This window comes from Ambystoma mexicanum, chromosome 5q (genome assembly GCF_040938575.1).
Source record: "Ambystoma mexicanum isolate Mex_15411 chromosome 5q, UKY_AmexF1_1, whole genome shotgun sequence".
Taxonomy (NCBI): domain Eukaryota; kingdom Metazoa; phylum Chordata; class Amphibia; order Caudata; family Ambystomatidae; genus Ambystoma; species Ambystoma mexicanum.
Window position 1 is genome coordinate 685,481,504 of NC_090933.1, and position 17,784 is coordinate 685,499,287.

General features: G+C 45.9%; 1 protein-coding gene across 4 annotated transcripts in view; it reads left to right on the forward strand.

The window, feature by feature from the left end:
• Nucleotides 1-17,784, forward strand: part of CSPP1 (centrosome and spindle pole associated protein 1) — a 1,841,309-nt gene that overhangs the window by 207,073 nt on the left and 1,616,452 nt on the right. For all 4 annotated transcript variants that reach the window (XM_069621145.1, XM_069621146.1, XM_069621148.1 and 1 more), the window contains exon 4: nt 12,253-12,356. In XM_069621145.1, the coding sequence (XP_069477246.1) occupies nt 12,253-12,356 (104 nt within the window). The remainder of the gene's footprint in view (nt 1-12,252; nt 12,357-17,784) is intronic.

Consider the following 17,784-nt stretch of genomic DNA (forward strand, 5'->3'; position numbering starts at 1 on the left):
CCGCTTGGGCCTCACTGTCACAATTTCCTGACAGCACAAACCAGCGTCCTGGCCTCCAGACAGGACCCTCCTCTGCAGCCCTCTTCAGCCCTCTTCTCTCCCTTTGCCTTCAGTCGGCTCAACCTTTTATGAACCTGTAACTCATTAACGGGTTGAAGGTGCAAGTCCTTGTGTGCAATTGCCTGACTACAATTACAGGTATTCTCAGGACATGCGTGACCCTCGCTGTGGTTCCAAGGCCTCTTCCTCGTTTCAGTACCAGTGGTGTAACTGCATACTAGTGTGTACAGTTCCTAGTCGCTGCCTGTTCATCTCAGTACTAGAGTGGTATAACTGAGGGGGAACTAGAGGTAGGGGGGGGTGGGAGGGTTTAAGGTTTGCTCTCACAAGGGAAAGGGGATACCGGGGCTCGCCTGCAGACTCCCTCTCCTTCAACCTTCTCGTATCGTTACAACCTTAATGGCATCTCCCAGGATCATCCTGGAAGGAAGAAAATGTAACCGGATGACCATATCCCATAAAGGCTACTGGGACCGAAGGTTCATCATGGAATGGTGGTAGGGGATACCGTGTCTCACCTAAGGACATCCCCTCTGCATTCCCCAAGTTCCCTATACCCAGGTGAGCCTCCCTCTAATATCCACCTCCAGGGTCGGGATCCAAAAGCAATGACCCTTCCCTGGCCACCTGAGTAGAGGATATTGAGTGGGGGGAGGACTGTGGGGGGTAGTGAGGACGTCCTCGGGTTCCTGTGTGTGTGTGTGTGTGTGTGTGTGTGTGTGTGTGTGTGTACGCACTATGTGTGAGAGGGGGAGGGGAGAAGTGTCATGTGGGCAGTGTTGGTGTGTGGTATGTTATGTTGATTTATTTATACCTCGCACTGCTGCCATTTGTATGGTCTCCAGGCCCTTCCGTGGCTCTGTAAGACGGTGGGTGGGGTAAGTTAGTGAGGGAATAGGGATAGGGAAGTTGTGCTATTCTGTTGATGCTTGCAGAACCAGGAGAAACAGGTGTCCGTGCGTGTCAGCTTTCTGACTGTACTTCGATTGTGTGCACTAGACTTGTGTCCGGAGGGGCAACTTCCATTGTGTCAGTTGTTTGCGGCTGTTTGCTGTGTGTGGTGTTTTTGGCTGACAGTGGTGTGAAGGACAATAACGAGGCAGTGTGTGTTTGTGTGTTGGGTGCGTGCCGTGTGTAGAGGGAGCAGTGTGTGGTTATGTTTGGGAGGGCAGTGTCTTTGCAGGGTAATGCGTCAGTGGAGGCACAGTGCCTGGTGTGTGGCCAGTGTGTATGTGCGGGGACAATGGTGCGTTCAGGGGGTGAGCACATTGTGAGTAAGGGATCTGTGAGTTTTGGGGCAGTGTATGTGAAAGTGTAATATGTGGTGCAGTGTTGAAGTGTTGGCAGTGAGATTGAGTGGGGCTGTGTGTGTGTCTGGAGTGAAGTGTTGGGGCAGTGTGTATGTGGGGTGCATTTTGTGTGTGTTGTAAGGAAGGCATGGTATCAACAGTAAGACAGACAAGTGGCCACACCTCAAGGGTGTTTATTGAACTTTCATAAGGGTGTGTTGAACGCTTATCTAAACTGAAATCTACAGATGGGAGCAAGCTACGACCATCAAATAATAAAAATAAAGGGCCTATCCTCAAAAAACCTATTGCCAATCCTTACCGCTAATTTACAGATAGTGTGGGTAAGTGTTCATGAAAAAGAAAAATGTGTTCACAAAATGATGTGTCAGGATGTTCGGGCCGGTGGCCTCCCTTCGCCACATTTTCAGCATGGGGCAAGGCGCTTCACTGTAGCAAAGCACACACTCTTGCATCTGCAGGACAAGGATACGGTTCCATTACCAGCATCAAGACAGTCTGTGTCGAAGTCTCTTTACTTCTTAGCCTCTTGATTCAGAGGGCCTGATGTACAAAAACAAAATGCAAACGTTCTTTTCTTTTTGCAATTATTCTGTTTGTGTTCACCCCGGATACCCCTCTGCTGGGCTCAGATCCTTTTCTTTTACCCAGTTAGTCTCCCTCAGCTGGGCTCGGACCATTTGCAGTAGACATTAAACCATTGAAGACTTTCAAATGTGCTCAGGGTTTAGCTTGACCCATTGCAGGATCATTTCGATCTCAAGATTCCCCTTTTCTCACACTTGGCATCAGTTGGATACCTAACAGACTTTCGAATGAGCACCCACGTGGCACTGGACCACTTGGTCTACGGTATCTTTTCTTGGCGCCTTTTTGTTTTCCAATTCTATTCACGTTGTTCATCACGTGTGTCTCGCATGCCGTTCTCTTTAGATATCTTTATGCTATGTTGCTGCTTGCAACCTTGGTTCAAAACACACGCTGGTTTGGTATCAGTCTCTCCGACTCACCGGCACTGCTATCTTTACTGATCTGCTTTGTTGTTGGAGCCAAGGACAGTACCACAGCAGCCATTGCTCCTCCCCACTTTGGTTATCTCTGTGGGAGAGCCCTGTGTACCACTGACACAGCGGGCAGGTTTGATCAGCTTTAGTTCCTGGTCTTAAGTTTCTTACTTTCCATGGTTCACGAAAGTAACGGTCTTTAACGGTCAATGGCACTTCCCTCCTTGCAACCCTCTGTGGTCTCGCCGTCTTTCTCCTTGTATTAAACTGCCATCTCGGAACTGCTGTTTCCTCGTGTGTTTTGCCTCGCTCAGAGTGTGCTTTGGTGCTCCGCCTTTTATCGGTTTCGGGGAAGTGTGATGGAAGTCTGGTGTGTAATGATCAGTAATTGTCTGACTTTGCCTGATTATTATATTGTATTGGGACGCATCAGGTATATATATACCAGGGGCTATCTGGCTAGACACCTTCAGGTTTCTCCGTGTGCATGTGTGAGATGCTAGCCAATGTGTATTGGGGGAAGGCAGGAGCTATTATGTGTGTGGGGGCAGATGAAGTGTGTATGGGCAGTGTGTTTGTGGGGAGTGTTTGGGGCAATGCTTGCGTGGAACGTGTGGTGGCCAGTGTGTGGAGGTTTGTGTGTGGAGAGTGAGTGGGCATGTGTGGTGCCAGTGGGTGGGAGGTTACAGTGAGTAGGCAGGGTACTGTTTGGAGGCAGGCTGGGCATGTGTGGAGTCAGTATGTATGTGCGACAGTATTTGTGTTAGTGGGCAATGGGTCTTTGTGGGTAATGTTTGTGTGAAGGTGTATGTGGAGCAGGACAGGACGGTGTGTAGTGTGGCAGCACATGTGTGAGGGACTACCTGAGGGGTGTGGGTGTGTAGGGGGCACTATTTGTAGCAGTGCATGGATTGCGGAAGTGTGTGTGTGGTCACTATGTGAGGAAACTGTAGGGGGCAGTGTGTGAGGGGTCAGAAATGTGAGGCGGCCAACTTTGTGTAGATTGTTCAAAAGATGCCATTTTATTCACTCAAATGTTTGGATAAATACCTCACTAACCCTACCCTGACAAGGATTTCCCGGTCTAAAATAATTTAAAGAAAACTATTAAAGTGATTTTGCCCCTCACACTTGTACATACAATAACACAAGGTAATTGTTAGATTGTGGTACAGAGAATGACAGACCAGCGTTGATATAGGCACAGTAACTTTATTAGGACTCCCCACATCCTCTTCAAGGAGTTCTGGTGTGGACTGCCCCTCTTCTCAAGGGTTGAACACGGAAGACCTCGGCCAAACCTCCACTACCCCTTCAAATCCTTCTGCAGAAGATCTCACTGTCAAGGTTTTGTCTCCTCAGCCCCTCACATTCTTTAAATGCAGATGGACTCAAGACAAACAGGGTGTTGCTTTATGTCTTCCTCTCTATGTTCTCTCTCATAGTGTCACGGGAGACCAGGGTTTTGCTTTTGTAGTCCCTTTCAATGTTCTACTCTTAATGACACGGGTTATGGAGAGCTTGCGTGCCCTGAGCTTTCTTCTCTTGGCCTCTAAGGGGCAAGCTCCTCGCACCCTTCCTCCCACATGGGGAAGCTGTGCATCTCTTGTGCCGAATGATTAATTTGAGCCCCCAATACTGGCTAACAACTCACTTCTGCTGCCACTGGCCGTACGAACATCTTGTTCCTCTGTCGCGCTCTCGCTCGCTTGGTCCCTCTCTCTCTCTCTCTCTCGCTCTCTCTCGGCCCCAGTCTTCAGTATGCCCACACCAACAGCTCCTCGTCTTCTGGCACCTGCCGTCCGAAAGAAAAGCACCCATCAGTTCCACACTCTGTGGATCCAACCCTGCGGCACCCATCAATCATTCTCTCCCCTCTGTTCATGCTCGTTGTTTCCTGTGCTGCCTTTGCCCCTTCTCATTCCATGTGCATTCTTCCCGCTTCCTCACAGTAATATATGGCAAAATAAAACAAATGTATTACTTAGGTTCACAACCTGATAAGTCTCCTTGTGATCTGGGTGAATTCCCCTTCTCCAGATTCCAGCAGAACTCTGTTCCACAGTTCCAAAATGGTAAGGAAATCCTGTCTTGTGACAAAGTTTCACTTCGGTTCTTTTGGTTCTAACTTGAGCACAAAAGTTACAACTTAATTTCAAACAGTTCACACATGTTCGAGAAGGCTTTTCCTCTTTCCACTTGTGATAAAATGGTTATTGAGAAGACGTTATGAGCTAAGAATTCTTCAAACTAGTCATTTAGATTAACAAGACGTCTGTCAGGATAATTCTGAAACACTTTGTTTAACAATAATAGATAATTCTGCAGCAGTTCATGTGCTTTAGTGATATTAAATTGTCAGGATGATTCTCTATCACTTAACAAAACATCGTAGTGGTTTTGCCACTTCTGCTTCAAGACTTTCTAACCACACCACAGTACTTCCTGGTCCACTCACCTGCCCTGCCTACTACTACAAGGTCCTCTGCTCTGGTGTACTCGTCTGCCAGGACACAACAAACTACTAACTACAATTACTTCTCTGGTAAATAATGTCTTCAACAAATCACAAATGTCTTTTGCTTCACAACTTCAAGGTTACACATTTATTCTTATGGGGAAATGAGAATCAAATTGTTGCTGTTTGTTACACACTTGTAATTGCCATACTCAATGCAGGTTATGCTCCACTCCTGAACAACTTCTGTCAGAAAGCAGACCTTCTGCCACTTTTGTTGACCCACTTCTGCATTAACCAAATGCTGTCAATGGTACTTTTTCACTCACGCTTCTTTGGTTTTGGCAATGTGGGTTCAAGCTAGCCTCTTTCACAACCTCCTTTACATATGGGCAATGTGCTTTACAAACACTTTAATTCTTAGCTGCCTACCTTTGACCATTGCAATCTTGGTTCTTTATAGCTTGCCGTGATACAAGTCTCTTTTGGCTTTGCCAAAATTTGTTTGCATTGGATTTTCGGTTTATTGCCCTCTCCTGCTCATGGCTTTTAATCTGACCCAGTTGTAATCGCACCCTTTTGGTCTCATGGCGAAGATCTTTATTCTGCTCCTTTGTAAGTCAGTTTGGTTTTCCATTGAACAGTTAGTCTGCTTTATATTGGTTTGATATTCCGGAAAAGGTTTCTCTCCCCATTTTACTTCTGTTCTATCTTTTCTGTGCTTAAGGCACCCGCATTTGGCCAGCAGGCAGTTACGGAGTGCCCCGGTGTGACAATGTAGCAGTAAACTAATCGGGTCGCTGCCTACAAGTCTGCTGCTTCTGCTTTCCTGCACGTCCTGGCAGCCTCTCCTCCTAGGCGGCCCGTGCCAGTTGGTAAAGGAGCTCTCCTTGCTCCTACAGCTCTATGGTGCTACACCCCCCCTGTGATCCTCCCGCAGAACACCACCATCAGGAAGCGTCTGCCTTTCCCATGCCACATGAGATTTCACAAGTCAGTTTCTGGGGGAATCCTCTCTGATTCATCACTGGGGGCAGTATGTGAATGGGACAGTTTAGTTTGTGGTGTGATGAATCTGGTGGTCATCCCTCCTTTCCCGGGGACAGTCTCTCCCCATGTGGCCAGGGAAAGACAGAAGCTGCCTGATCCTAGCCCTGGGCATGGCTATGTGAGGGAGGACCACATGGAGACAGCCCTCGTGGGAGTAGGGAGACATTGGATGAGACATGGTATCCACCCCCCCCCCCCCCGCAGCCCCTTTGCCTTGGGAGTTGATGACACCCGTGTGATACCCCAAGCCTATATGATACTATGATAGGTTGGAGTAGCCAAGAATGACTAATGATAAAGCCTCTAAAACCAGTAAAGAATATCCAGACAGTTACAGACCTTTGTACAGCTAGGGTGACTACAAGCACTTAGATGAAGACTCTATTATTATAGAGCCTCCATGAGAACCAATGTGCTCGGTCTAGTGGAGTTCCTTGCCCAATTGGTCTAAGCCCATTCAAATGGCAGGTGGGAACTTCCTAGCACCAATTGGGAGTTAGGCGACTTAGGTGCGATCGAGGCAGCAGCAGACCGAGAATTGCCAGTACAGAGCACGATGCCAGCGGAAGAGCTTTGCCCCGGCGCGCGGAGCTGCTGCATCCGACAAACAGCATACCGCTGCAACATAGACCCGCCAGAACAATGCAGGGATGCAGAAGCTGGGGAAAGACCTGCGTTGGGTCAGGAGAAGCAGGAAGCATGATGCAACACTGGTGAGCCTGCGATTGGGGGTGGGGGAGCTAGGGGTTGGGATGCCGGGCTGTTGTCTGGGAAACCTAGGAAGGTGTTACCATGTGAGAGTGGGGAACGGGAACCCTGCTGCATACATCCACGGTAATCTTCATAGTCCCAGTGCTTGGGAGCCTGGAAAATAAGGGCACAAGTAAGTTAATAAGACTGTGACAAGGTGAATGGAAACCAGGGGAAGAAACGTACCCCCTTTTGGTTTTAGTGCACACTGTGACAAGCCCTGGCAGGAGAGTATACCAGACATAGTAAGAGTTTGGGACCCGAACCAAAAACATAGTGAACGTTTTGAGATTGCTGGCCTGAGAGTACACCAGGCAATGTATTTGCGTGTCGGGGTACCCACACCCAATTGTGTTGAACCAGTGAAAGCTTTGATAAGACGAGTGGGGTGCCTCTGATGTGATGGAAGGAGGACTGAGAGGGCCTACTTTCTTTGGTGTATTTTGTGTTTGGAAACTATGTAAAAACATGGGGAAGGGAACCGAACCCCCTGAGGTTGCGAACTGCGAATAATTCTGAAAGCTTAAGGGAAGGCCCTTGCCTATTGAGACCTGCAAAAGAGGAGGAAAGAGAACCTCTTGAAAGTGTGCATCCCAGGGGAAGGGAACCGTACCCCTTGCGCGGAAAGGGTGAACAAAGTGTGTCAACGAAGGAAAGAAATTCAGGGTAAGCGAGTCTCACCCCTTGATTGAATTAATTGCATTTGAAGAGAAAGAACTGATTGTAATCTTTGAGATAAAAAAACCTGGGAAACTCAGAAGGGAACCCCCACCCTATCCCCCTCTAGAGGAATTTGGAACTTTGATAATTTTGTTTATTGTTGTACCTTTTGGAACTTTGTGTTGGAACATTGGATAAAGCTCAATATTGCCAGTTGAAAGACTATAGCCCTTTGCACATTATATATTTTTATGTAGGGTTATTTATAATGTGCATATACAACAAAAGGTGTTTCAAGTCGCAACAAGACAGAGTGGGTGTGGGGAGACAGGCATTAGAAAAACAAACGGGCCTTCTAGGCCTTGTGATTCGGATCGCGAAAGGGCAGTAACAAAGTACGGGGGCGAGGGATGGGAGGGGAGTGCTGGTCAGAGCTGAATACTTAGTGCTAAGGGGAAAAGGAAGTGCAGGCAGTGGTGAGAGTGCCATTGTTTGGGGTGGGGGAGGTGCGGATGGCAAGGGCCCAAGGGTTAGGCGAGTGCCAAGGGGAGGCCAGGTAGGCAAGTGCCAGGGGATTGCTGTGTAGGGGGACGAAGGTCCACATGTTAAGTGCCAGGGACAGGGCTGGGTGGGTTCAAAGGGGTGCAGGCCAAGCCAGGCTAGTGCATGGGGAGGGAGCCCGGAAGGGCAAGTGCAGGGTAGGGGGGGGTGACTCGGGGAGGCCAAGTGCAGGGGTAGACTGGTTGAGGGGGGGGGGGCCTGGTGCCCCATAAGTATCTGAGGAACCATGCAGCCAGTCAATGAGGCAGAGGGGAACATAAGCAGCCAAGGAGGTAGAGGAAAAGGAGGGTCTTGAGAAGCTTCTGGAACTTAAGGATATCCGGCTCAAGTCTGAAAAGGGCAGGAAGGCCATTCCAGAAGGCAGCACCTGTGGAAGAGAGATCTACCCCCCACTCTGTTTGGAAAAGCGTCTGATCTGCAGAGTTGGAACTAGAAGACCGAAGGGCTCTAGCAGGGAGTTATTCGGGGAGAGAGAATTGACTGTAGCAGTGTCCCAGGCCCCAGCAAGCCTTGTAGGTGATGTAGAGGGTTTTGAACTTGATCCTCGCAGCAACCGGAAGCCAGTGGAGATATTGTAGGGCTGAAGAGATGTGGTCCCTGGGCTTGTGGCCAAGGATAAGTCTTGCACTCCTATTCTTGATTAGTCGAAGGGAGGATTTGGGCAGATTGAGGAAGAAGCTGTTGAAGTAGTCCAGCGTTTTACTATGTTTGTAGTTTAAGCTTTATCAGTGGCTTGCGCCACCTAATAGCCAAAAACTAATGAGGTGCCTACTTCAACCCCAGTCTATTTAAAAAACCAGGCCAACCCAGATGCTGGTGTGGCAACTGTTGGAAGAAGGAAATCCAGTTCGCCAGAAACAACTTTGCCTCCTGAAAAAACTGGATGAAAGGGTTGGGAGGTGATCCAGTCGGCTTATTTGGCTCTCATAGCAGCTAATACAGCAGCAGGATGCCTCTCTCATGAGAAGACACTATGGTAGAGGGTTTTAAGTTCCTTCTGGAGAACAGTGTGAGGCGGAGGTTCTGTTGAAGGAGTACTTGTGTCTGACAACATGTGCCACAGAAGGCTCCACAGTTGCGAGCATCAGAAGCTTGAATGATGGTGTGGTTTTGTCAGCATTTGCAGTTTCAACCAACTGGTTTTTGGCTAAGTACCACCCTATGCCACCCCCCCCAGCCCACAGGAATTCCGATATCTTGCTATCAAGTATCTTAAAAGGTGATCCAATCATGTATGGAATATTGTCAAACAGATATAATAGCTTGGGGCATGACTACAATTTTACACATTGCTATCTTACCCATTATGGACAGAGTAGTCTCTTCCAGAACATTATTCTATCCTATGCACCTTGTGATGAATCCTTGGATGTTGTCCCTTCTACCAGGGGGTAGGACCCTTCTCCTGTGTCCAGGGCGGCCACAGTTGAATTATCCCACTCGTGGTGGTGCACCGTGGGAAGTTCACATGGGGTGTGAAAACCCTAATGGGATTAGGGATGACACCCTAGGAGAGACGCGGTAAATTCCTACCACTCTCCCAGCTCCCGCACCCTCTTTCCCTCCCTGGAATCCTCAAATCTCTCATACTTTTAGGTACGTGAGCAAAGTACAACTTTGTCCTCTGCTAAATAGTACTGAGAGGCTAAAGAACAGTCATGACACTTTAGAGAAATGTAATGAGACAAAGAAGATGCGCAGAATGCAGATGAGCACCCCGTGCAACCACAGTGAGTAGTCCTCCCTGGAGGAGCCACGAGGAAAGGCACTGTGCCAGCCGGAGACTGGGAGAAAGTTGGGACGCCCAAGAAGAAGCTGAGGGCTCCGGTCCTGATACCGAGGAGGGGGACGGCAGGCTGGCGGACACAGGTGACAGGAGGTCCGGAAGCTTGGGAAGCCGGACGGCTTCCAGAAGGAAGGTTGATGCTGCGGAGCCATCGCAGACCAAACCATGCCTCCCCAAGCACCATGTGTCCTGCGGCTGACTGAGGAATCTGGGCACCCTCACGAAGCAGGAAAACAGGGTCACAGAGGGGCAGAAAGACGCTGGGAACCAGAGAAGGTGGTAGCAAGCAGAGCAGGGAGAAATACCCTGAACATAGGGTCTGGGACTCTGAAAAGCAGAGAAAGTGGTGGCAAATGGAAAAGGGGGAGAAATACCCTGAGCTAAGGGTCTGAGATTCTGAAATTAATATTCACGAAACATTCACTCCTATGGTAACATATGGTAGTACTTGGCAGGAGAGTAAACCAAGCCTACCTAGAAGAAGTACTGAAGATAGGCACGTCTGGGACTCGCACCCATAACAGAAATACATCAGTTGGTCATCCTTAGTCACAGCATCTAGGAGAAAGGTGAACCAGCTCATCTGTCCAATAGGTAGTACTTTGCAAAGAGGACACCAAGTCTGCCTAGAAAGAGAAATGGTAAAACCGTGCGAGTTTGGAACTTGCACCCATATTAAGGACAATTGTTACTCCTCATAGTCCTAGTCGCGCAGAGAACGACGAACCCGGTTGGCTCTGCAAAGATTGAGAAACCTGGGAAGGGAGACAGCCCCTGGGATTTGTGAACATTGTGGCAAAGCTAAGAGAAGGGCAACATTCTCTTGACTCTTCAAGGAAGTGGAAAAGAAACCAGGGGCAGGGAGACATTCCACCTGGGACTTGTTAACACTGTGAGAAGTCCAGAGAAGAGGCATTCTCTTGACCCCTGTGGCACTTGTTTTTTGCACCATTTGTAACTTTGTTTTATGAACTTGGAAAAGAATTATGAAGGACCTGCTGAGAAACCCCCCACCCCCCACTTTGCACTTTATATTGAGTTGTTAGCGTGAGGGCTAGAGCTAAGGTTTTTGACACAACAGTGGACTTATTTTTATTTTGACATCCTGACTGACCTATTTGAGATGTGTGAGGCAGGGAAACTCCTCTTAGCGTTGGGTCTAGTGAGGACTTTCACCAACCCTAATTTCATTTTAAATAAGTCTGTAGCAACCAAAATGTCACCAATGTGTCGCTCTCACTACTGCACCCTCACAACATACAGGCGCTGAACAAAAATAAACAGTAGAAGCATCAATAATAACTACTCCAAATCAATCTCTAGTTTTGTCTTTTAGTCTAATGGTTTACTTTTGTAGCAACACTGTACATTCTTTCAATCATTTTGCTGTGTAGATGGCAACCGATTTTAACTGAAGAGGCACAGACTGATTGGTGTATATTTTCTGTGATGTTTTTTTTGTTGTTCACTCTTAACTTGTTTCAGTTCCTATTTTAGTCTAAACTATCCACTGCGGCGAACAATAATTTTTCATGTTTAAAAGGTCATGCTAAGCTAATATTACATTTGAGCGATTTTGTCTGGCATCCTTTCACCAATTGGTAAATTAACCACTTAAGAGTATATCCAGGTACGTCTTTCTTTTAGTTTTGGTTATTCGGTGCTACTAAAGTGCAACTTGCAAGCAGAAACTATTGCATTAGAGTACAGCAAGATTGAAATGGTATATGAGGGAACCAAAAAGCTTGTAGGTGTTTGGTTATTTATCCACACTTTGACTGCCCATGGCATGCACATCTCTATGGCCATTCCCACCCACTTCCTGCACAAATACATCCTCCTGGGATCTCTTTGTGCTAGTTTTATTAAGCCTCAATTTCAAACAGTGCTTGAGGTACCTGCCAGTGTTTGTTCAAAGGAGTCTTGCGAGAAGTAATGCCTTAATTGGAGCTTTAAACGATTTTGAAGTACTATCCGTAGCCTCCACTGAAATCCTGTTAAAAATTAGCTTTGGCAAAGCCTTGTGTATACATTTGCCAGGCACTACTATTATATGCCCAGTTACTCGCATCATTTTGCAGTTGCTACCATTGATGGCCAGTTAATACCACTACGGCAGTACCTGGAAAATGCATTTCCCATGCTTACTCAAAAGCCCAAAGTATTGTCATTGCCGATACTTGTTTAGTATATGTAGTTGTATTTCTCCACCTGCTACTTGTCAAATTGTAAAAAACAGAACAATACTTATTCTAGAAGATTCGACTGAGCCTTTCATCCTTCTGAGGTTGATGTATTGACTGCCATGAAATGGGTGAATAATGAGAATGATTACAGTGCTTTGAAACCTCAGGGGTCCGGCATGATGCTTGATGTTTTAACTGGTAAACTTCTCATTGGCTGGAACTTCTTAAAATAGATGTAACCGTAGCATAGATGCCATCTGAAGGTTGCGGTAGAAAAGCACCTCCAGTCGAGTTATTTTTTTTTTTTGTTGATGTAGTCTTCTTTGAATACTTGTTTTGGTCATCAATGTTTTGATACCTAGTTTTAATGTTTACTTAGATTTTTTGAAGTTGTTACTTGCAATAACAGTAGTGTTGCACATTGCAGAAGAGGATTTTGGTTTGAGTCTGCCACTTGGAGAAGAATATGAAAGGAAAAAGAATAAATTGAAGGAGGAACTTCGACAAGATTACAGAAAATATCTCAATCAGGTAAAATATTCAAATCTATATAGTGTTTAGCTAATTAAGTGGACTATTGAATGATAATTTCGAGTTTCTTCTGAAAAACTTGTTTTGCATTTTAAAATTAAAATATACAGAAATATTTACATTACCTCGTGTTGACCTGTAGTTGCTTTCGAAGATGAAAATATCAAAATATTGACAATTAGGAGTTATTCTGCTTTTGTCACTCAGCAACTTGAACATATTGTGATTGATTTGCAATTGTCACCTTACAGTGAAAAAACTGCGTACTGAATGGGGACCTAATTAACCACGCCTGCCCTGTTCCATGGCGTTCATCATGTGGGGGCACATTTACCAGCCCAGCAGAACTCCCCTACACCACCAAACTGCATTCCAAAAGTTACAAGCGGAATGGCTGCGCTGGCTCTGCTGAGCGCTATTCCCTTGCATTAAAACTGCGTTTTGCAGTTCCAAAATTAATGGCTGCGCTGTCTTTGGCAAGCACATATGGGGCAAGATGGAACATGGAATATCCCAAGAATGGCTGCCAGTGTTTTCCTCATGTGCACCAAAGAAAAGAATTCAAAGGCAGCGCTGCTATCCTGCCAGCTTAAAACTTCCCACTGAAAAAGAGAATGTTCTGCATTTAAAATGACTGTGGTGTACAAATGCCCTTTCCATCTTTTCAACATTACACACTTTGGTTCCAGTAAGACACATCCATGTTCATCCATATTCTGGTTGTACACCAGCAAATGGGGGCATTCCTCCCTGAAAGGCATGTTGTCAGGCTAAACCTGTGAAATAGCAGACAACTTCACTCCAAGCCATACGTAACCCAGGTGAACCCTTCACAAGAAGTCCTCTCTTTGCTTATGTCAGTTTCAAAGGACCCTTGCATCTAACAGATTCCTGTCTAGTAGAAATTGACTAGGGCCATGGAAATGCTCAGAATACAGATGTCTGGGGAAGAAAAGAAAACACATTCAAAGGAACATTCAAGGAATATTAACCCACGTGTAAAATAGTGCTTTTGCCAAGCAAGAAAATGCCTTTTTAAATGTTAAACTAAGGCTTTGTGCTTGCATAGAAATGCAGTGGGGGTTTGCTTTAAACATATATATATATACATGATATTTATTTCTAAAAGACTTGCTTGTTGGTGAAAGAAAAATAAAGAAATCAATATTTTAAGGCCTGCAGAACAGGTTTGGCAGGCCCTGGCTTCAAAGGGCCCTGCCTTTCCTGGGACAGAATCGTTTTCCCCCCAAGTAGACCAACCCCCTGGAAACTATGAATGGGCCAAGGTGTGGGATGTGGTGACCTCGTCAGACTTTCTGGCATTTCTCCAGCCAAGAACAATGGATCAGGGGCCTTGTCACGAGCAAGTGCAAACTCCTTATGACATCTCTCTTCAGCTGCATCTGCCAGAATGAAAGGAAAGGTTGCTAAGGTAGCCCTGCTGCCCAGAGCTGACACATGGGGGGGGGGGGGGGGTTGGCATGGTAGGATGACTGGGGAAATCTTAAGGACCGCCCACCAGTGACAGATGCCATCCATTTCATTTTAAAGGACTTTTTGATATATTTATTTCAGTAACCCAAAACAGTCATGTAAAATTTTACGGCTTGATTGTAATTTGTGTACCATGAAAATAAGACATTGTGGATTGTTCTAGCATTTGGGGGACGTGAACAGCGCTAAAGTGTCATTTCTGGGGGAAGTGCACATGCTACAGTTATAAAACTTAAATGCAAATATGCCTGAAGATGTTAGGCTCATGTATATAGATTTGTAGGATGTTTGACGTATCTTTCATGAAAGAATGTCAGGAGAACAAAGCGAATTTGGTGTTCGGACAGAAATGTCCCTTGTGAAATATGGATTCTGCCTATCTAATGATTCAGAGCGGCGTTTCCCACGTGACGATGGAGGGCGTCACATGACTCGGAAGCGCACAGTATATAACGCTTGATGCACGGAGCACTGACCGCTTCTCAGCTGTCTTTCGACTCTGTTTGGCGCTACGTTTTGGATTTACTCTGTTGGTTTACCTTGACTTTGGATCATTCACCTGGACTCCCTCGGATTATCCTTTTGTACCTTTGCTTGGAACTGTTTACTCATTGCTGAACCTCGACTCGTCCCTCACCTGCCTTCGGATCATCCCTTGGTACTTTGTTGGACTTCTACGCCATTGCCCTTTGGGAACTCGCGCTACGCCTCCAGCTCTAATCTCAGGTGGGCTCTCCTGTGTCCATGTGTGACTCCGGTCCCTGTTCTGGGGACTGGCTGTCATCTGAGTCTCGAACCTCCCTCACTAGGTCTCCTGGGTTTTCCAACCACCGGATAGGTAAGATTATTCAGATCCTCTGATTCTTGTATTATATTGTATTTGCCTGGTACTTAACCCCGTTCTTTCTGCAGCAGCATCGGTGTTCCAGAGTTTCCGTGGATCCGGGAAGTAACATCCCCCACCTTTGGCTCCAAAGGTCGCACAGGGGGTTCTTTTGGTTCCCCTGTGCGTCACTTGGGGACGGAGGTCTCAACGGTCTACACGCACGACACTCAAGTCAGTACATCAAATACTGTTGGAGGAGTGGGACTAGGCAACCAGACTTAAGCAAACGGCACGCAAATTCGCACCACCGTAGCAGTCTGGAGTCAAATACCAAGTAGGCGGGTAGTTGAGGTACCAAGACGTAATCCAGTAATCAGGGTCAACAAGAAAGAGTGTAGGTCAGTAACACCAGGGAATCCAATCGGGTAAGAAAAACAGAGCAGGAAAACAAACGCTACTACGGCGAAAGACGGTTTAGGAGCAGCTAAGTAAGGGGGGGGCGTGGCCGAAGTAGGAAGCCTTTCCAGGTCGAGGCTTGGGATGCTCATAGGCGGGGCTGCATTTATCGATGCACCGCAAGGCCGGCTGGTTCTGGTAGTTCTTTGCCGGCGTAGGCGCTGTTGGCTCAGGTGCCAAGGTAGATGCCAAGTTATGGAATTATACCGGCACTGCCGGTGTAGGCGCTTTATGTTCCGGACCTTGACAGCAGAGACCAGATATTGCCTCGTTGTCCAGAAACCCAGTTTCGCTGTCCAAGCTACCCCATTCATGTGCCTGTTGTGAGTATTTCCCTTCCCCAGTTACAACAAACTGCACCCCTTGCTTTGTTACCTTGTGTTGGGTCCAATCCCATAGAGGGATCCTGTAACTGCCCTAGCAAAATTCTTAAAACTGTCCTGTTTACCTTGTTTTTAGGAAAATGTGTAGTGATCTCAAAGTCTTGGCGCCATTCTTTCCAACTCATTTCAGTCCTTGTGTAAGTCCTTAGTACTATTTTGAATAAATTAATTCCCCCCAAAGAGGCACACGGTGTGAAGGGGTTAACACTCCAGGTTAACCCTTTTCACAGGCAGCGTTCCTCTTTTCTAGCCACTAAAATCTAGTCTGTCATTTCCTTTTCAAACCGAGTTGTCACGTGAAATTATTCCCGTTTTAAACAGTTTCCTTTCCCGTTAAGAATCTCATATTGTCATCTCTCCCAAGTTACCCTTTCATTTCCATATTATACCTGTGATGTTCCTTTGTCCCTTAGCATCAAAACCGCATTGCGATTTTGTCTGTTTAACCCATTTTTCAAGGTGTTTTGTCATTTTAAACCCGTGAAAAGAAGAAAATGCACTTTCTCCACGTGTGATTTGGCTGCACTGTTTTCCTTCCCAAGTTGATTTTCCGAACTGTATGCCTGTTAGTAGATTGCCTTGTAGTTTGCTAGTGTTCTTAGATCTCTGACACTGCTATACTAATTTCTACCTCATTCATTCAACCGCACATGTAAAACAAGTATTTAGAGTGCTATTTTGCTCAATTTCAAAGTGTTTCAATCCTTTTTGTCACCTCCCATTCAGAGGGAGATGGTCAGATTTTCATTCTGTTTGTTGCCTAGTATACCTGACTCCTTGCTACTCCTTCTTGCCCACACAATTCCTTTAGCAGGGATTTGAGGGAACGTTGCAGGGGAAAATAGTAACTGTGGTGCGATCAGAAAATACCTTCCAGAAAAAGTAATCTTGCCTGTAGTCAATTGTGCATTATATATCTTATGAAACAAGGTCAAAATAAGTGTATTCGATCAAATTACAGTGTAATTATCACCACACTGGTGATTGCTGCCCTATATTAAATTTGTGTGATTTTTAATTGGAATTTAAAAATAAATTAATATTGTATTGAAACGGCTTGATGCTATATCGGAAGCTAATACAACCTAACTCAAACCGAATGCTGGAGATACTTAACACCGCAATGATGAATGGCGAAAGCCAAACTCTGACAGCCTGGAGACAAAAAAACAGGAGCCTACTGGAAAAAGTTGACAGCTCAGAGGAGAAACTAATCTCCAGTCCAGTAATAGTAAATAAGAACATTCTAGAAATGGATTGGATTGAATCAGTCCGCGGCTGAAAAGCTCTCTGACAAAGGATCTCCCATATAATCCAAAAAGACTGAATGAGACTCTACTTTATTTCCTAAAATCTCTGAGTAAAGATCTGAGAGCAAGTTTCATGAGATTTAGACTGAATATACTCAGCACAAACGAGATCCTAATGATCAGGAAGCAGGCGACTTCAAACAATTGTCGCTTCTGTACCAAGGATAATCGCGTAGAGACGAGAAAACATCTCCTGTTAACATGCACAGGCCTTGAGAAGGAACGATTGAGATGGTTAGGCCAACTTTTTAAAGACTTATGTTTACGACGAGCAGGAGTGGTGACTCCGACTAACCAGTGGTCAAAAGTCCAACTGGGTCATTTCTGTTGTAGGCTTCTTCAAAGCAATTGGGTTGGATGCACAGAAGAACAAGGAACTAGAAGGAAACTGAGCCAGTCCTGTCTAGGAAAAAGAACTGAAAGTAAAGTATGACTAGGATCACAAATCAAGGATCTTGCCAGTTGACAAACTTAAATTTGATTTGAAGTTCATCGACCTTCTTTTACTACTTCTTTTGTAAAATTGTTTAAATACAATCAAACTAATAAATAAAAAAGAAAACAATTATTACACACCGTCCTGGTTCATGGTCTATTGTGACCCGGGGTGTTTGTAAAGGTGGGTGTGAGACAGGTTGAGGGCCTTCTCAAACTGAATTCGTAATCAATAAATTAAAAGTATTTTGACTGCGCGCTGCATCCCTGGCCGGTAGAAAGAGTCCTGGTCTGGAGTGTACCGTGCCTTTTGAAATCCTTAACAATCGTCATCAAAACCTTTGGGGGCGAGCAGTATCCCTGTAGGTCAATTGTAACGGGTGGCAAGCATTTATTCACTCAGAAAGGTCCATTAGAAATTGCATGACAATTGTGAAGTTGGACTGTTGGTGAGTGTAGGATGAACAAAGCGACGCCACTCCAAAGTGTTGGGTTGAACTGCGAGATTTTAGAAGTTTTATTTA